Source organism: Octodon degus, unplaced genomic scaffold, assembly GCF_000260255.1.
Source record: "Octodon degus isolate 3935 unplaced genomic scaffold, OctDeg1.0 scaffold00141, whole genome shotgun sequence".
Classification (NCBI taxonomy): Eukaryota; Metazoa; Chordata; class Mammalia; order Rodentia; family Octodontidae; genus Octodon; species Octodon degus.
In genome coordinates this window covers 2,116,529-2,131,737 of record NW_004524717.1, presented here as the reverse complement: position 1 = coordinate 2,131,737, position 15,209 = coordinate 2,116,529, and the positions used below count along the sequence as shown (strand labels likewise).

The window sequence follows — 15,209 nt, the reverse complement described above, 5'->3', positions numbered from 1 at the left end:
GTAGCACCAGGTGTGGGATTCACGTTTTGAGTGGCCACTTGTGGTGCGACTTCAATGATCCGGGGCTTGTCTATGATTCTGGCTGTACGGTTGCCCTTCTCTACAATCCCAATAATCCATGCTTGGTGACCTTCGCCATATTTGGGGGACTTTATCTCTGCACAGAACCGAGCCGCTTGCTCACGTGGTAAACAGATTAGCAGGCCTCCTAGCAAAAAGAAAACAAAATAAAAAATACCATTAGTATGCTATAAAAAATTTCTACACAGACTCAAGCTCAGTTAACAAATTCATTCAAGTTGTTCTTCCCATTAAATTAAGCCTACTTTACAGCATACACCAATCAATTTCTTGGTATACTCCTAGTATATGTTTTTTTAAAAAACCTTTAAATTGTGCAAATGGTGTACACATGTACCATTTACATCATGTAAAATATCTGAGGTCTTAATAAATCATGCAGTAGTGCTTTATCCACATTAACACCAGGAAACACATTTACAAGCAGAGGAGAAATGTTCTGCCTCAACTTGCTCCTTCCCTACATGGACTACTCATCTCGCCAAGAATGCTCCACTATATTTTAAGATTCAGGAAAGTGAGTATCCTTCAAAATATCTACACTCTAGTCCTAACTGTCATCACTTCCAAAACAGAAAAAGTACACAATACATTAAAATAAACCATTTTGGTATTTCTGGTAACCAGGCTAGAAAGTTTTACCTGTTTCTATGTAAAAACAGCACAATTAGGAAGAAACATACTATTTTGTATTCTACTTCTATGTAATCATAAAACCTCATTCTGAAAAAAGTAATAAAATTCAATGGTGATATTCATTAATTCAAGAATCTCTCATTGCCTACTAGGTGGCAGACACTATTTTATCTAGGTATCAGACCAATATAGAAACTTTATCTCTCTGCCCCTGAAACTTGTGGAAACTTTCTGTCTGAAATCAGTCCTTACATGGGCAGGAAAGGTCTGGGGAGCCCTGAAGTTGCAGCTATTTCATGGAACTGTTGTGCAGGGCTCTGCACCACAATCTCCCAGGTAGACCTGGCCCACCCTAGCTCCAAGATACTATATTTTCTGGGGCTTCTAATATGTATTCTTTTTAAATCCCCAAGATAGAAAACTAGAGCTGCACAGAAAAGGAAACAGAAATAAGAAAAAACTTTGATCGTGATGTATCTTCTCTGTATGCTGTCCCATACCAATGCCGTATTCCTACAGAAAGAAAGAAACAACCCAAAGAGCCACTTAAAATCCTAATCCACAGGACAGCAGGAGCTGCAGCTGCAGTCATCAGGAGTGGCCTCCCAAGTGGATGCACACATGCCCTGACCCACTGCTTTCTGTTAGCCTCTTTGACTTGCTTTGACGTCAGACCTAGTACCAGGCTCCTCATACCTGATGTCTCCGGGCAGGTCCCATGCATGAGGCCAAACATATTTCCACAGGCCTTGCTCACAGCAGCCATCTTTGCTAGCACAGGAAGGTTGTGAATCACAAATGATACCTCGTTCCTCTGTTGCTTGGCCAGGTTCTGTGCGTGGCCCAAAATCCCGAAACCCGTGATGTCAGTGGCCGCATGGGCGTTGAATGTGTGCATAAGTCCTGCAGCTAAGAGGGCAGATGGGTGACTTTTGAGAAAAAGCACCTGTCTACAACTCCCACCCTCACACATGCTAGAAGCAAAAAATCTCCTATCAGGGAAATGGTGTACAGGATAATGAAAACGTCCTATCATAAAATCAACAAAACCAGAATGAAATCCTGAAAGCTGAGTGATTTCAACCTAAACCACATGGAACCCATTGGCAGTTTCAATCCACAGTAATTTCCCAGTAAACTAATCAATAGAACAAAATTTGTCAAAACTACCCTAAAAATCAAACGGATCTTTTAAAAGCAAGGGCACAACACAGGGTTACAACCCACCCATAGTTTTGTGCTGTAAACCTGTATATTACATTAACAGTAACCAACTGCTCCTGATTAGCTGCACCTGGAGGACACAGGAAGCAATGTGTATATTCACCCAATTGTTATGATGAACAGCAAGGTGTGTGCATGTGTCAAACTGAGATTTTTACCCACAGAATGCCCCATGTAGCGGGTTTTGTCTGTTTCCCTGAGCATTAAAAGGGGTAAAACACACCCAATACCACTCTTTAGTGAACAGAAATGGAATGTGGATGTGACTCTCAGTAGCTATGCCTTGGGAAAGCAAAATCCAACTGTGCATTAACACACTTGGCTGGCAAACAGCAAGATGTGGACAAGAGATCCAAAGCAGCATCGCAGGAGTTTTACCCATGAAATGCTCACTGCTAAATTTCTGTGCATATAGAATTTGTTTCTAAGTTTTCTTTTGATTTTTCCGGTAGAAGTAGCCCAATTCAGTACAATGGCACACGCAAAACTAGATTTGCAAGTTTTGGAGGCAGTCAAAATTGAATCAGATCACTCATACATAGTGACATTGGCCACATGAGCCAAATTTCCTGTGACCATAAAATGGAACAAAAACCAATCAATTCAGACACAAGGAATGTAGACATCCTTGATTCAGAAGACAAAGAAAACAGCAATGTAAGTAAATATTTACCTAGTAAAAATGGTACAAAAGGGTCGTACAACCAAATGGAATGAATGATCCACTGTTAGAACTAGGTCTGAAAACATGATGAGGATCTTGGCAGGGATGAAACCTATTAGATGGAATGCCAGCACTGCCACTTAATGCTGTGAATTACTTGGGGTTTTTCTGTTTTCGGGAAGGGTCTACAGGGTGTTCATGGTCTCACCACTAGATCGGACTCATAATGATCCCCGTTTACAGCCTCCCAAGAGCTGGGATTACAGGCTTGCGCCACCACGCCGTCTTAATTGCCCAGTCTCAAATGCCTTCTCAATGCACCCCGGGGCGGGGATGGGGCTGGCACAGCAAGCCTGGGATCGAACCACAGTCCCTGCACCTGCTTGCAGGTGCTTTAATCTACTGAGCTATTTGGCTGGCCCAATGTTGTAAATTATTTGTAACAGATGAAATGTTACAAAATGTAAATACACAAATACTGAAATATAAGTAAAACATTCTGTATGTACCAGCAGCCATACCCAAAAATGAATTCACTAGGACACCTCACTGGCTGAACTGAACACATTCATAGGTCGGCTGTACTTAGCAGGGTTTTTTCACAGTAATCTTCATGGGCTTGAAGTTTGTAGAATAACAAAGACACTGAGGAGATTTGGTTTTCTTTAGAATCGCCTGTGGCTGTTATCTGTTCAAGGTCTGAAGAAATTTGTGGATAATTGTCTAGCTACTTACACCATGTGAATACATGATTTATTTTTATTTTTATTTTTATTGTTTTTGCAGAACCGGGGATTGAACTCAGGCCCTTGCGCTTGCCAGGGAAGCACTTATTTCACTGAGCCATCTCCCTGTCTCCAATGAATAATGATTACTGAACATCTTTTTTTTTTTTAATTTTATTTATGTATGTTTGTGTCCAGCTCAGCCCACCAGGGGGCGGGGCTGGCTGGCATGTGGTGCTGGGGGATTGAACCGTGGTCCCTGTGCTTTGCTAAGCTTGTTTTAAGTAGGTGCTTTAGACCACTGAGCCATCTCACCAGCCCCATACTGAACATCTTGAAGCATTTCATATTCACTGTAACTTCAAGCAGTGTATTTAAAAAAAAAAACCCTTCAAAGTATGGCATAAAAATTTATGCCCTCATAAATGCAAATATTTATTATGCTTTCAATTAGAAATTTATCCTGGAACTCAGACACAAGACCCTTATTTGTACAGTAAAAAACCAAATGATATTGTGAACAGACTTGTTGCCCCCATCTCCCAAACTAATTGGAATGTGACATTTAGCCCAGTTTCCAATTGATGTTTCATTTCCAGTATAGCACAAGTTGACCAGCATAGAACTGTATATAGGAACAAAGCAGAAAGTCCAAATGAATGATTTCAATTCCAAACAGATAATTGCACAATCTTTGGATTTTAGAAAGCTGTAATACTGGCTTCACATGCAAAGGAAAACAAACTGGTACTGCTGACCTCAACAATGCACCGCAAAGGAACACGAGAAATCAACCCAGCAGCTCCTAGGTGATCCAAAGAGTAATTAATGTAAGGAAAGTACAAATGATGTAACACCTGTTCACAGAATGGCAGAAAACTTCCCAAGCAAGGAAAAAGAATTTTATACACAGTGAGGCATATAGAACTCCAATTAGCCTTACTTAAAAGGGGGGCGGTGAGATAGCTCAGCAGACTAAAGCACCTGTTTGGGCAAGTTAAGCAAGCTTAGGCAAGCACAGTGGTGATGGTTAGATCCCCAGCACCACAAGGTGGGCCAGCCCTGCCCCCAGGCCAAGTGGAGTTGGCCAGCGTGAAGGCATAGTAGCACAAGCTTGTAATTCCAGCGCTGGGGAGGCTGCATACAGAAGGGTCACCAAGTGAGACCCTGCAACAACCAAATACATTAAAAAAAAAAAAAAAAAAATTAAACATCAAGGCATGTAATAATCAAGATTCCAGAAATTTGGGCCAGCCAGATAGCTCAGCAGACCAAAGTGCCTGCTTAGACAGGCACAGGGACCGGTGTTCAATCTCGTGTGCGCTATGCTGGCCCTACCCTAGGGGCACACTGAGACAGTAATTGATACTAGGTGTGGGGGGGTGCATGTCTATAATCCCAGCACTTGGGAAGCTGAAAACAGGATTACTACGAGGATGATCTGTATAGTAAGGGCCTATAGACCCTGTACTAAATACATTAAAAAAAAAAAAAAATCCAGAAATTCAACACCAGAACAGAATATTTAAAGCTGTTATAGAAAATAAACAAATCACCTATAAAGGAAAGCCAAACAGAATCACAGCAGTCTCAACAAAAATCCTCAAAACCCTAAAACAAAACAAAACCTCCAACTCCAGTGTATTTTGAAAATCTTTCAAAACTGCTAGAAAAATAAAATATTTCTGTAACACCACCTAGGGAAATTCAAGACCACAAACCAGCACTCCAAAATGTCCTGAATGACATTCTAGAAGAGACCAGGACTACAACTCCATGAATCCCAATAAAATGAATCTACTTTGACAAAACAAAAGCCTGAGATGGTAACTTTCTACAGCAAAACTGAAGATGGAGTAGATGTTGTTGATGAGTTATATGACAACTATGTTACTTGAAACAGAAAGCATTGGCCAACGGTTGTGTTTTCCTTGATCCTAAACATGTGACATAAATAGTTTGATAGTTTACAAAGAAGATAGCAAGTGCAAAATATTATGGAGAAACTTTTCAGACGACTGTTACTAGAACACCTAAGAGATCATTTATAGAAGACGAAAAACAAAATGTTTCTAAGAACTACACACACAAAAAAAATATAGAGCACACCGATTGGCTGACTAGTGAACAGGCAGGTTCAGCATCACAAGACCTACTATTGACAACAGGAAAAGCAAAAAGAGGCCGACTGTGCCCTTTATTTTTGTGACAGGGTCTTGCTAAGTGACTAAGTTGCACAGGCTGCGCTCAAACTTGAGATCCTCCTACCTCAGCTTCTAGACACAGGAAAACAAAAGATACATGCTATCTACCAACGCACATATAGTTTTCATGTGTGAAGACTGCCTTGAATGTGATAGCTAAAGATTTTTCAAAAATAAAATTCTACAGGTATTTTCATTCTCCTTTGTTATTTTTTAAATTCTGTACACAAAAAGGTGTTGAAAATTTTGATGTTTTCATAAGTCATTTAAGTATTAGAAATTAAATACTTTTTTTTTTTTTTTTTTTTTTTTTGCAGAACCGGGGATTGAACTCAGGACCTTGCGCTTGCCAGAGAAGCACTTATTCCATTGAGCCATCTCCCTGGCCCTTTAGAAATTAAATACATTTTTGGCTATTTTTTTTTTCCTGTTAGCTATTCATTGTGTAATACAGCAAAACTCAAAATTAAAATCAGTAATTCATCAATAGAAATATCCTAAAGGAAAAAAAATCCTAAAGAATAAACAAAGGTATCATACATTCACAAGAATGTGTTAGAACAAAATTGGCATTTATGTCCCCCACTAAAAATGCCTGGATTAAAATCAAGATACTCATAATGGACTGTCCAAGAAAATTTAATGACTTTCTAAATGTTGTAATTTAAAAAAATGAACAGATTTCACTTTGGGGAAGTTTTGGGTTTGGAGAAAAACTAAGTTAAAAAACCAAGGACATCTGATATGCCTGCCTTCCCCACTCTCCCTACCTCAACATCTCACAGGAGTGCGGAGCACTTGCTGAATGAAACCAGTGCTTTACAGTGGGGTCCCTGGAGACTGGGTCTATGCGATTTGATACCAGAACAAGCATACAGCACTGTGCCACAGAGCAGTTTCTCTGCCCTGAAGACCCTGTGCTCTGCCTTAGTACTATCTTCCCTTGCTCCTAAGTCTGGCACCCACAGATTTTTTTTGGGGGGCGGGGGTGAGGAAGAGACCTGGAGCCTTCACACAGAGCTACATCCTAGCCATTTTTATTCTGTGACAGGGTCTAGTTAATTGACTAAGTTGTGCAGGCTGTGCTCAAACTTAAGATCCTCCTATTTCAGCTTCCAGCGAGCTGACATTATAGGTATGAGCCACCACACACAGCTTGAACTTTTCACCATCTTAATATACGTGACAGGGTCGGGGTATATATAGTTCAGCGGCACAGTGCCTGCCTGGGAAGTGTAAGGTCTTGAGTTCAATTCCTGGTGCAAAAAAATTAATAACAGTATGTATTTAAGAGTCTCCCGGGGCTGGTGAGATGGCTCAGTGGTCTAAAGCACCTACTTGGAACAAGCTTGGCAAAACACAGGGACCGCGGTTCAATCCCCCAGCACCACATGCCAGCCAGCCTTGCCCCGTGGTGGGCTGAGCTGGCCACACACACACACATACACACACACACACACAAATAAAATTTAAAAAAAAAAATGTTTTAAAAAAAGTAAGAGTCTCCCATCTTTTCACAGCTTAAGAACTCATGTTTTCCTACTGCTCTGTAATACTCCTTCATCTGGACATGTCAGCTTCTTTATCTGCTCACCTATTGAAGGCATCTTGGTTGCACCCAAATTTTGGCAAATACAAAATAAAGCTGCTATAAACTTCTGTGTATACCTAAATGTAGCATGCAATTAATAAGAAATCTGATATTTTCACAATAAAAATTGTCGAAATTTCCATTTTATTTTATTTTATTTTATTTTTTTGGCAGAACCAGGGATTGAACTCAAGCCCTTGAGCTTGCCAGGGAAGCACTTATTCCACTGAGCCATCTCCCCGGCCCCAAAATTTCCATTTTGAATGTTGGTTTGCTTCCAAAACATTATACAGAGCAATCCACACAAATGCTCTCTAGAAACAGTTACTTGACATATTGAGGTTAAGATTTAGAAAGATCTATGAAAAGCTTTCTGCTTTACTGTAAAATACTTAATAGTTTGGTGCAAAAATGCTAAATGCTACCAATGGTAATAAAAAGTGAGTATAAAACCCTTCAACTTGACTCAGAAAGAATAGCCATCACTACAAATCAAATAATAACTGTTGGTGAGGCTGTGGGGAAAGAAGCCCTTCGACATTGTTGGTGGGAATGTAAACTAGTATAGCCACTATGGAAATCAGCACGAAGATTCCTTTAAACACTGAAGCTAGAAATTTCATCTGACCCATCTATCCCGTCCCCAGTATCTTCTTATAGTTAAAGAACAGTGACACATGCATACTGATATGTATAGCAGGACAATTCACAATAGCTAACTCTTGGAAGCAGCTTATGTCTTAAAAGATGAATGAAAAGAAAATGTGGTATTTACACACCATGGAGTCCTACTGTGCCATAAAGATACACTGGAATCATTTACCATGGATGAATGTTAAGACTACAGTGTTAAATGAAATAAACCAGATACATACACGAGCTTAAAGATCTCATGGTTTCTCTTATGTGAGAAAACCAAATATAAATAAAGAGTAAAATAAAAGGTAGGCAATACAAAGGAGGGAGACATGGCACCACCTATAATCCCAGAGCTTGGGTGGTTGAAAACAGGAGGATCACTGAGTCCAATCTGTGTAGTGAGACCATGTACTAAATACATAAAAATAAAAATAATTTTTTAAAAAAGGAGGGAGCCAGATCTTTCCCAAAGGGGAAGGTGATCAAGAGATGGAAGGGGGAAGGAAAGGCAGATTAAAATATGTTAGGCACAAGTACCAACTCCACACAAGAATGTAAACATGTACTGCAAACATGGACTAATCAACAATGAAATACAACACCTAACCATGTCCACTGATTCCTTTGGCAAGTTTTCATCTAATACAAGTCACATACACCACTGCTGAGAACATGCTCCTCGACTTACGACAAAGTCAAGCCAAAAATGCATTTTTTTTGGCAGAACTAGGGATTGAACTCAGGCCCTTGCGCTTGCCAGGGAAGCGTTTAATCCACTGAGCCATCTCCCCAAAAAATGCATTTTGTTCACCTAATAAATACCATATGTGCTCAGCACCACAGCCACTGCATGATACTAGTTGCTCAGCTCACAACCAAGAGGTTATAAGGAGCTGTCCTTGCTGCCACTGCCCAGCACTACAGGCAAACAGGGAGAATACTATGCTGCATATCTCTATGCAGTTTTCTATCAACTGTGTATCACCTTCACACCATAAGGCTGAAAAATGCTCAGTGACACCATCATACGTAGGGGACTATCTGCATTTGGATTCCCATGAGTGATCTATGGAAGCCAGAACAAGTAGCAAGAGAAGATGGTTTGCAGTAATTCTCACCTAGTATGCTCCCAGCTATGTATCAAAATTTTTGCATGTATAAACACAACTGTAAGGGGGAAAGATCAATTTTCAACTGAGACTCTACGAGCTCAATAAAGCCTAAACTTTGGTGCTCTCAGCCCTCTTCAGAATCTCTGCCAGCCCACATTACTAACAGTTACGAATGCCTCTGGTTCTCCTCACCATGACCTCTACTAAGCTGGCCTTTATTTTTCATACTACAGCAACTATTAACTGACTTTTAACTGAATGTTGGAATGAAGGGATCCTGATGAACACGATATAAAAACACCTTTTGTGCATGCTGAGGACAAAATTGTTACAAAAAGGACAGCATAAAAAGAGCCACGCCCTTTCCACCCTACCTGTTCTGTTGAGCCGCGCCATGTTCATCATGGCTTCTTGGTATGCCAACTCGACGTCTTCTTGGGTGACCACTAGCTTAATTTTATTCCATTTCTCAGGCTAATAATAGGAACACCAGTGGGGGAGGAGGGGGGGAAAATGTGATTAATCTGACTGCTAACCATCGACAGAGACAGCATCATTTTTCTTAGTCATCCTTTGGGGCTTTTTTTCTTTGCTGGGTAATTAAACCCAGTGTTGTCCACTGGCTCAGTCCATGCTGTTAACAGAGCTCCAGCCCTGCCTGGCTGGGGAGTTTCATAAACCTAACTCTGTACATAAAATCAAGTGTTTTAACATTTGTCCTGTAATTATTAAGTGTCCATCGAACCTATCATTATGCTCTTTTCTATCTTATCCCACATTCCTATAATCAAATACCGCAGCATATTGGCTGTGCAAAGCTAGCAGGACAGTGCAAGCAAGAGGAGATGTGTGATAATGGGCTGCAGTCTACTCTTTGGCAAGGTGCAAAGCACGTTACTAATAGTTATGAATGCCTCTGGTTCTCCGCATCATGACCTCTACTAAGCTGGCTCTTATTTTTCATAGCATAATGACTATTATTGACTTTAACTGAATGTTGGAATGAAAGGATCTTGATGAACACAGGGATATAAAAACACCTTTTGTGCATACTGAGGACAAAATTCAGTGACAAAAAAGACAGCATAAAAAGAGCATCGTAAAAAGCCATGTCTCTCCAAGTCTGATTTTCAAAGAATCCGGCATCAGTTCCTGTCACTCTGTCATCATGGCCCAAAATCAGCTGCTCCTATGCATGCATGCATCCAACCACTTGGTTTTCTGATGATAGAAAGTACAAAAAAAAAAAAAAACCCAAGGGGCTGGGGTGTGGCTCAGCTGTAAAGTACTTGCCCAGAACATATAGGCCTTGAATTTGATACCCAGAAACAAAAACACATATGCATGCACCCATGCACCATGGCTTTCTAATACCCCACCCCCAGTATAGTTACTACTAACTAGACATCACCAATAGCTTCTGTCTGCGTTACCCATTATTTTTTTTAAGAGAAGGGCCCATAGGTGTTCAGGGTCTCACTATTAGATCAGAGTGATCCACCTATTTACAGCCTCCCAAGTGTTCAATTGATGTCTCAGCGTGCCGAGGAGGCAGGGCTGGCCTGGCAGGCCCAGGGACTGAATCCCCAGCCCATGCACCTGCTTGCAGGCGCTTTAATCCACTGAGCTATATGGCCGGCCCTATATCCCATTACTTCTGCTTGTGTACATAACAAATATTCTTAATTCTATACTTTTTCCCTCTTATCTCTGACCTTTATAAAAAGCATACTGTGCTGTTAATATGTGGAATTTGCCTTTTCAATTCTAAGAATTTTTTTAAAGCTGTCTTAAAATACAGCAAAGGTGTTGTGAAGCTGAGGTGGAAGACACCAGAAGCTCCCAGCGCTCATCTCTGCCACCTGCGTGCTTCACCTGCTTCTAACTATTTCATTAGGCTGCGCAGGACTAGATGTTTATCCTGCACAGCACTCCGAGTTCCCCGCCTGGTCTTATTTTATCACCCCCCCCCCGCCCCTCCACCCTGTGACAAAAGTCGACCCAACTCTGAGAGCTCACTGTTCAGTGCCCACCACAGTGGTTTACTCACAATATCTAGCCACTGGTGTACAGCAACAGCCACTTGCGTACCGAGGGGTTTTGTTAACACAAGCACATCTCCAGGTACTGCATTATCTGGCCTGAGGAAAAGGAAAAAGGCACGTTTGTAACTATTATGAAAGCAGAAGGAAAATCCTATAAAACGTAACTCTTTTTAGACTTGTCAAACTTAAGCTGACTACCACCATGAACTGGACATAGCCTCAAGCCCTTCCTGCTTCTGAGGCACTGATAGAACACAATATTAAAAGGGAAAAGAAAGTGTCCACAGGCTTAAGTATATGGATCAATTAGCTATAAAATGAAGTGTACGAAAGTAGCAAATAATTTAGTCTTCAAAAGTTTTTATCAAACTATCTTCCTTTTTTTTTTTTTTTGGAGGTAAGACTTTTTTCAAAGACTGCTTGATTATGGTCACTTAAGTAGTGGAGATTTAGGTGGGACTTTCTGGGTTTGGGGATTTGGCTAGAATCCGACTGTGGTGTTTTCATAATGTCTATATCCAGGTTCCTAAACTTTCACCAGTAGAAAGTACCCAGACTCACTGGATGGCCCTTGTCTTAAAGACAGAAATACTAAAAAGGACCTCCCTCAATCCTTACAAAAAAAATAAATAAAAAACCACCCAGAATGATTCCTACAAAGAAGGTAGCTACCACACTGGTACTGTCACAACCAGATTGGGGTCTATCACTCAGGGCTTTCTTGGATCTCTCTCATCTCAGCTCAAACAACATCCCTGATGCTGGGCTACCCACTCAGCAAGCTAAGGCAGAAGCAAGCCAGCGTGCAGATTCCAGAACTAAGCCCTAAAGTCAATCTGTAACATTTGTATGCCCCACCAGCTTTGGGCGTTAGTTCTGTTAGTTCTGTGACGCTATATAAGAGACTCACATCCTCAAAACCAGACCATCAGAGAAATGCACTTCCACTCAGGCTAAGCCATACCTGAAAGCTGGTGAGCCTTTTTATTTCTCTGGTTATATGCCACCTACGAATGTATATTATGTGTGATAAGGCTATGGGGTTAGTTTTAAGTTTATGGGCAAAACATTTATTGAACATACAATTGTTGGCAACAAAATTGAAACTTGCCTTCCCATCATCCCTCCCCCATCTTTGCTCTTTGCCATAGGGTCAAGCTGTGTAGTTCAGTCTGGAATTGCATTTACTGTGTAATCCAGAGTACCCCAAAGGTAAGAACTCATGGTGATCCTCCTGCCTTAGCCTCCCAAATGCTGGACTCACTGGCATGCACCACCACACTCAGCTTACTCAGTTCTTTTCTAATAGAAAGTTGGAGTGAGCAAGACAAATACACTTCACAATCTACGTGGAAAGTTTGAGAACTAGCACTGTCTGTTGGTAAAATAAAACCTTACTTAATGTAAGTAAAATGCAGGATCCTTACCAGGAAAGTGCTCAGATACTGGGCTAAAAGGACCAATTAAATCATGGACACTCATAAGAACAAAGTTAAATCACCAAGCAAACAGGCAAATACCAAGACCTCTGCTACCCGCTGTGCTTCTTGGGCTGTGAGGAACACACAGGCAGAGCTGTGTGCAGGGCAAGCTCTAGCAGCCCTCAAGTTACTAGCACGTGGCCTCTGACTCTGGAGCTCACTCAGCTATCAGGACAGTAATGTGTAGAATGACTGATATTTCTGTACAGTCATTCATTGGAATACTCTAAGGTCCAAATAAAGGAACATGTGCTCAATGTCTGCAGCACAATAGCGTGGCAGAGAAAGTACTCCTGGGACACCTAGTGGCTGAAGCAGAGGGAGAGCTTCAGTCTTGTAGGCCCTCAGTACCTGAGTTCTCAGCCAGATAAACGTAATACTGCTCAGTGCCTAGTCAAACTAGACATACAAGGAATTTTGCTACTTCGGAAAACAGGATAGAGGGGCTCTCTTCCAGACATCAAACATGGAAAGTAATAACTTGTGTTGAGCTACTTCTCCAAAGACAGAGAAATGGCCAAAAAAAACCCATAGAAAAGTAGGTACCCACTATCAACAGTCACCTAGGAAATGCAAAGCATTTATACCCACTAATTAGTACACCGTAACTAACGCATCACAGTATAACAACTCTGGACAAGATGCGGAGAAACTTATGTCCACATCAAACACAAAACAAAACACACCTGAGCATTCACATCAACGTTATTCATTTAGAACAGTGGTGTCAAGCCTATGTCATGTGTGCTGTACCTGGCTATTTGTTATCATTGAAAGGTCTTAAATTTGCCACCACTAATCTAGAGAAAAATACATCCCAAAGGTCCATCAACAGATAAATGAATAAAGAAAACATGGTATAATATGGTATATCCCAATAATGGGTTATTCAGCTATAAAAAAGGCAGTGCAAGTTACATTGAAAATCTGCTACATCAACAAAGCTGGATACAAAATGTCACGTATTACATAAAATGTCCAGAACAGATAAATCTCGATGAAGTGTAGATTAGTGGTTGCCGGAGAATGAGGGAAGGAGGAAACTGGAAAGAACTGCAAATGCATATAGTTCTTCTGAGGTGATGGAAATGCTCCAGGATTGGACAGTGGTGATGGAGGCATATGTAATCAATGAACTGGCTAGTTCAAAAGGTGGATTATATGTTATGTAATATTTTGTTATAAATTATAAATACATTTTAAAAATTCATATTTTCAGACACAGGGGTCAGGGGTTTGATCCCTGGGCCCTGGCTCCAGCCCTGGGGTGCACTGAGATGGCAACTGAGACTGAGCATGGTGGCGTGCGCCTGTAATCCCAGTGCTTGGGAGGCAGAAAACTGGAGAATCACTATGAGTACGACCTATTTGGTGAGACCCTGTAGACTCACCCTGTATACTCCCGTACAAAATACAAAAAAAACTATACATTTTCAAGAATAAGATCAAAGTAATGATACACACTAAAAGTGAACAAACCTTAAAGCTTTAAATGTTCTAAAACCCACCATGGTGACAGCTATACTCTGTGAATGTGCCAAAGCCCAATGAATCACATGACTAAATGGGTAAATTACATGGTGTGAATGATGCCCAGCTTCAACACATTATCTTTTCAAAGAAAATGCAGAAGAGATAACAAACCAGGTGACACAAAACAAGTATCAACTTACATGATAAATTCATTGGGTTGGCAGACTGTTGTAGCGACTCCACCCAGGACAATCCAGGGGTTTAATACTGTTTGGCCACCTGTTACAGATGTTCCGGCTTCCTCTGCTGCATCTTTAAAACCCTGTATAATTAGGGGCATCACTTTATCCCTTTCCTAGGGTTTAAAAGGACAAAATGATAAGTCAAATCAGTCTCTTTAACCCCTCTTTAACTTATTAGAAAAGAAAGTTCCATATTTTGTTATAAAAAGGATCATACAATCCTAGAAAGAGCTGACAGGACAAAAACTGTTCAGAATTTTACACTGCAACCACTCATCAAATGCTCCAAGATGTTCTAGCTTACTAGGTAAATGAAGTCCAGGCACAAGAGAAGTCCAGGCCACATGCCACTTGGTCTACAGCCTGGCCCTGCATCTAAAGACCACTCACTACAAGAACAACAAGACTACCTCATGACACGTGTACTCCTTGCTTCAAGGAGGTTTACATGTGACAAAGGAGTGTGAGGAAGCCTACAGACCACTCAGTACAACTTATTAAAGCTCACACTGCTAGGACAAAAGGCCTACTGAAAACTAGGATTTCTGTACAAGCTGGAAGTGGACAGGGAATAAAAACAAGTACCATGCCTATGAAAAATAAGCTAAGTAGGAATTTATTCCTAGTTCAAACAGGTAGCAGGGACACAGACATTACCAGGTAACAACACAGAACCATGAGGCCTGATGGTCCAGCCCCCAACATACAGCATCTCTGGACCGTGGCACTATTACTGTGGTCTTCACATTGTGCCTGCATATTTAACTCCATTAGTAATGTCATACAATATGAAAACACACAAAAACATCTACTTTTAGGTTTTGGTCTGCCTCGAAAAGAAGCACAGAGCAGCGATGGAAGTAAAAGGATGCACAGGCCAGAGTCTTTCATGCTAATTTCCTGGATGCTAGATGGAATGCTGGAAGCCACATGACCTGGGCTCTTTACTTTCCCGATGAGAACAAGTCAAGTGTGAAGAGATGGGGACCCCTACTTACCCTGTCAGTCATTTTATTACTGACTCCCAGGAGCATCAGCATATTGTCACATTCTGTAACCCCCATTGCATACAGGTCACTGAGGACATTGGCA

General features: G+C 41.0%; 1 protein-coding gene across 1 annotated transcript in view; it reads right to left on the bottom strand.

Annotated features, from left to right (window-relative positions):
* Positions 1 to 15,209, bottom strand: part of Sephs1 (selenophosphate synthetase 1) — a 39,668-nt gene that overhangs the window by 13,714 nt on the left and 10,745 nt on the right. Inside the window, exons 4-9 of the mRNA XM_004648969.2 lie at positions 15,116 to 15,209; positions 14,076 to 14,230; positions 10,927 to 11,017; positions 9,251 to 9,350; positions 1,414 to 1,626; positions 6 to 208 (exon numbers count right to left, since the gene is read on the bottom strand). Coding sequence (XP_004649026.2) covers positions 6 to 208; positions 1,414 to 1,626; positions 9,251 to 9,350; positions 10,927 to 11,017; positions 14,076 to 14,230; positions 15,116 to 15,209 — 856 coding nt within the window. The remainder of the gene's footprint in view (positions 1 to 5; positions 209 to 1,413; positions 1,627 to 9,250; positions 9,351 to 10,926; positions 11,018 to 14,075; positions 14,231 to 15,115) is intronic.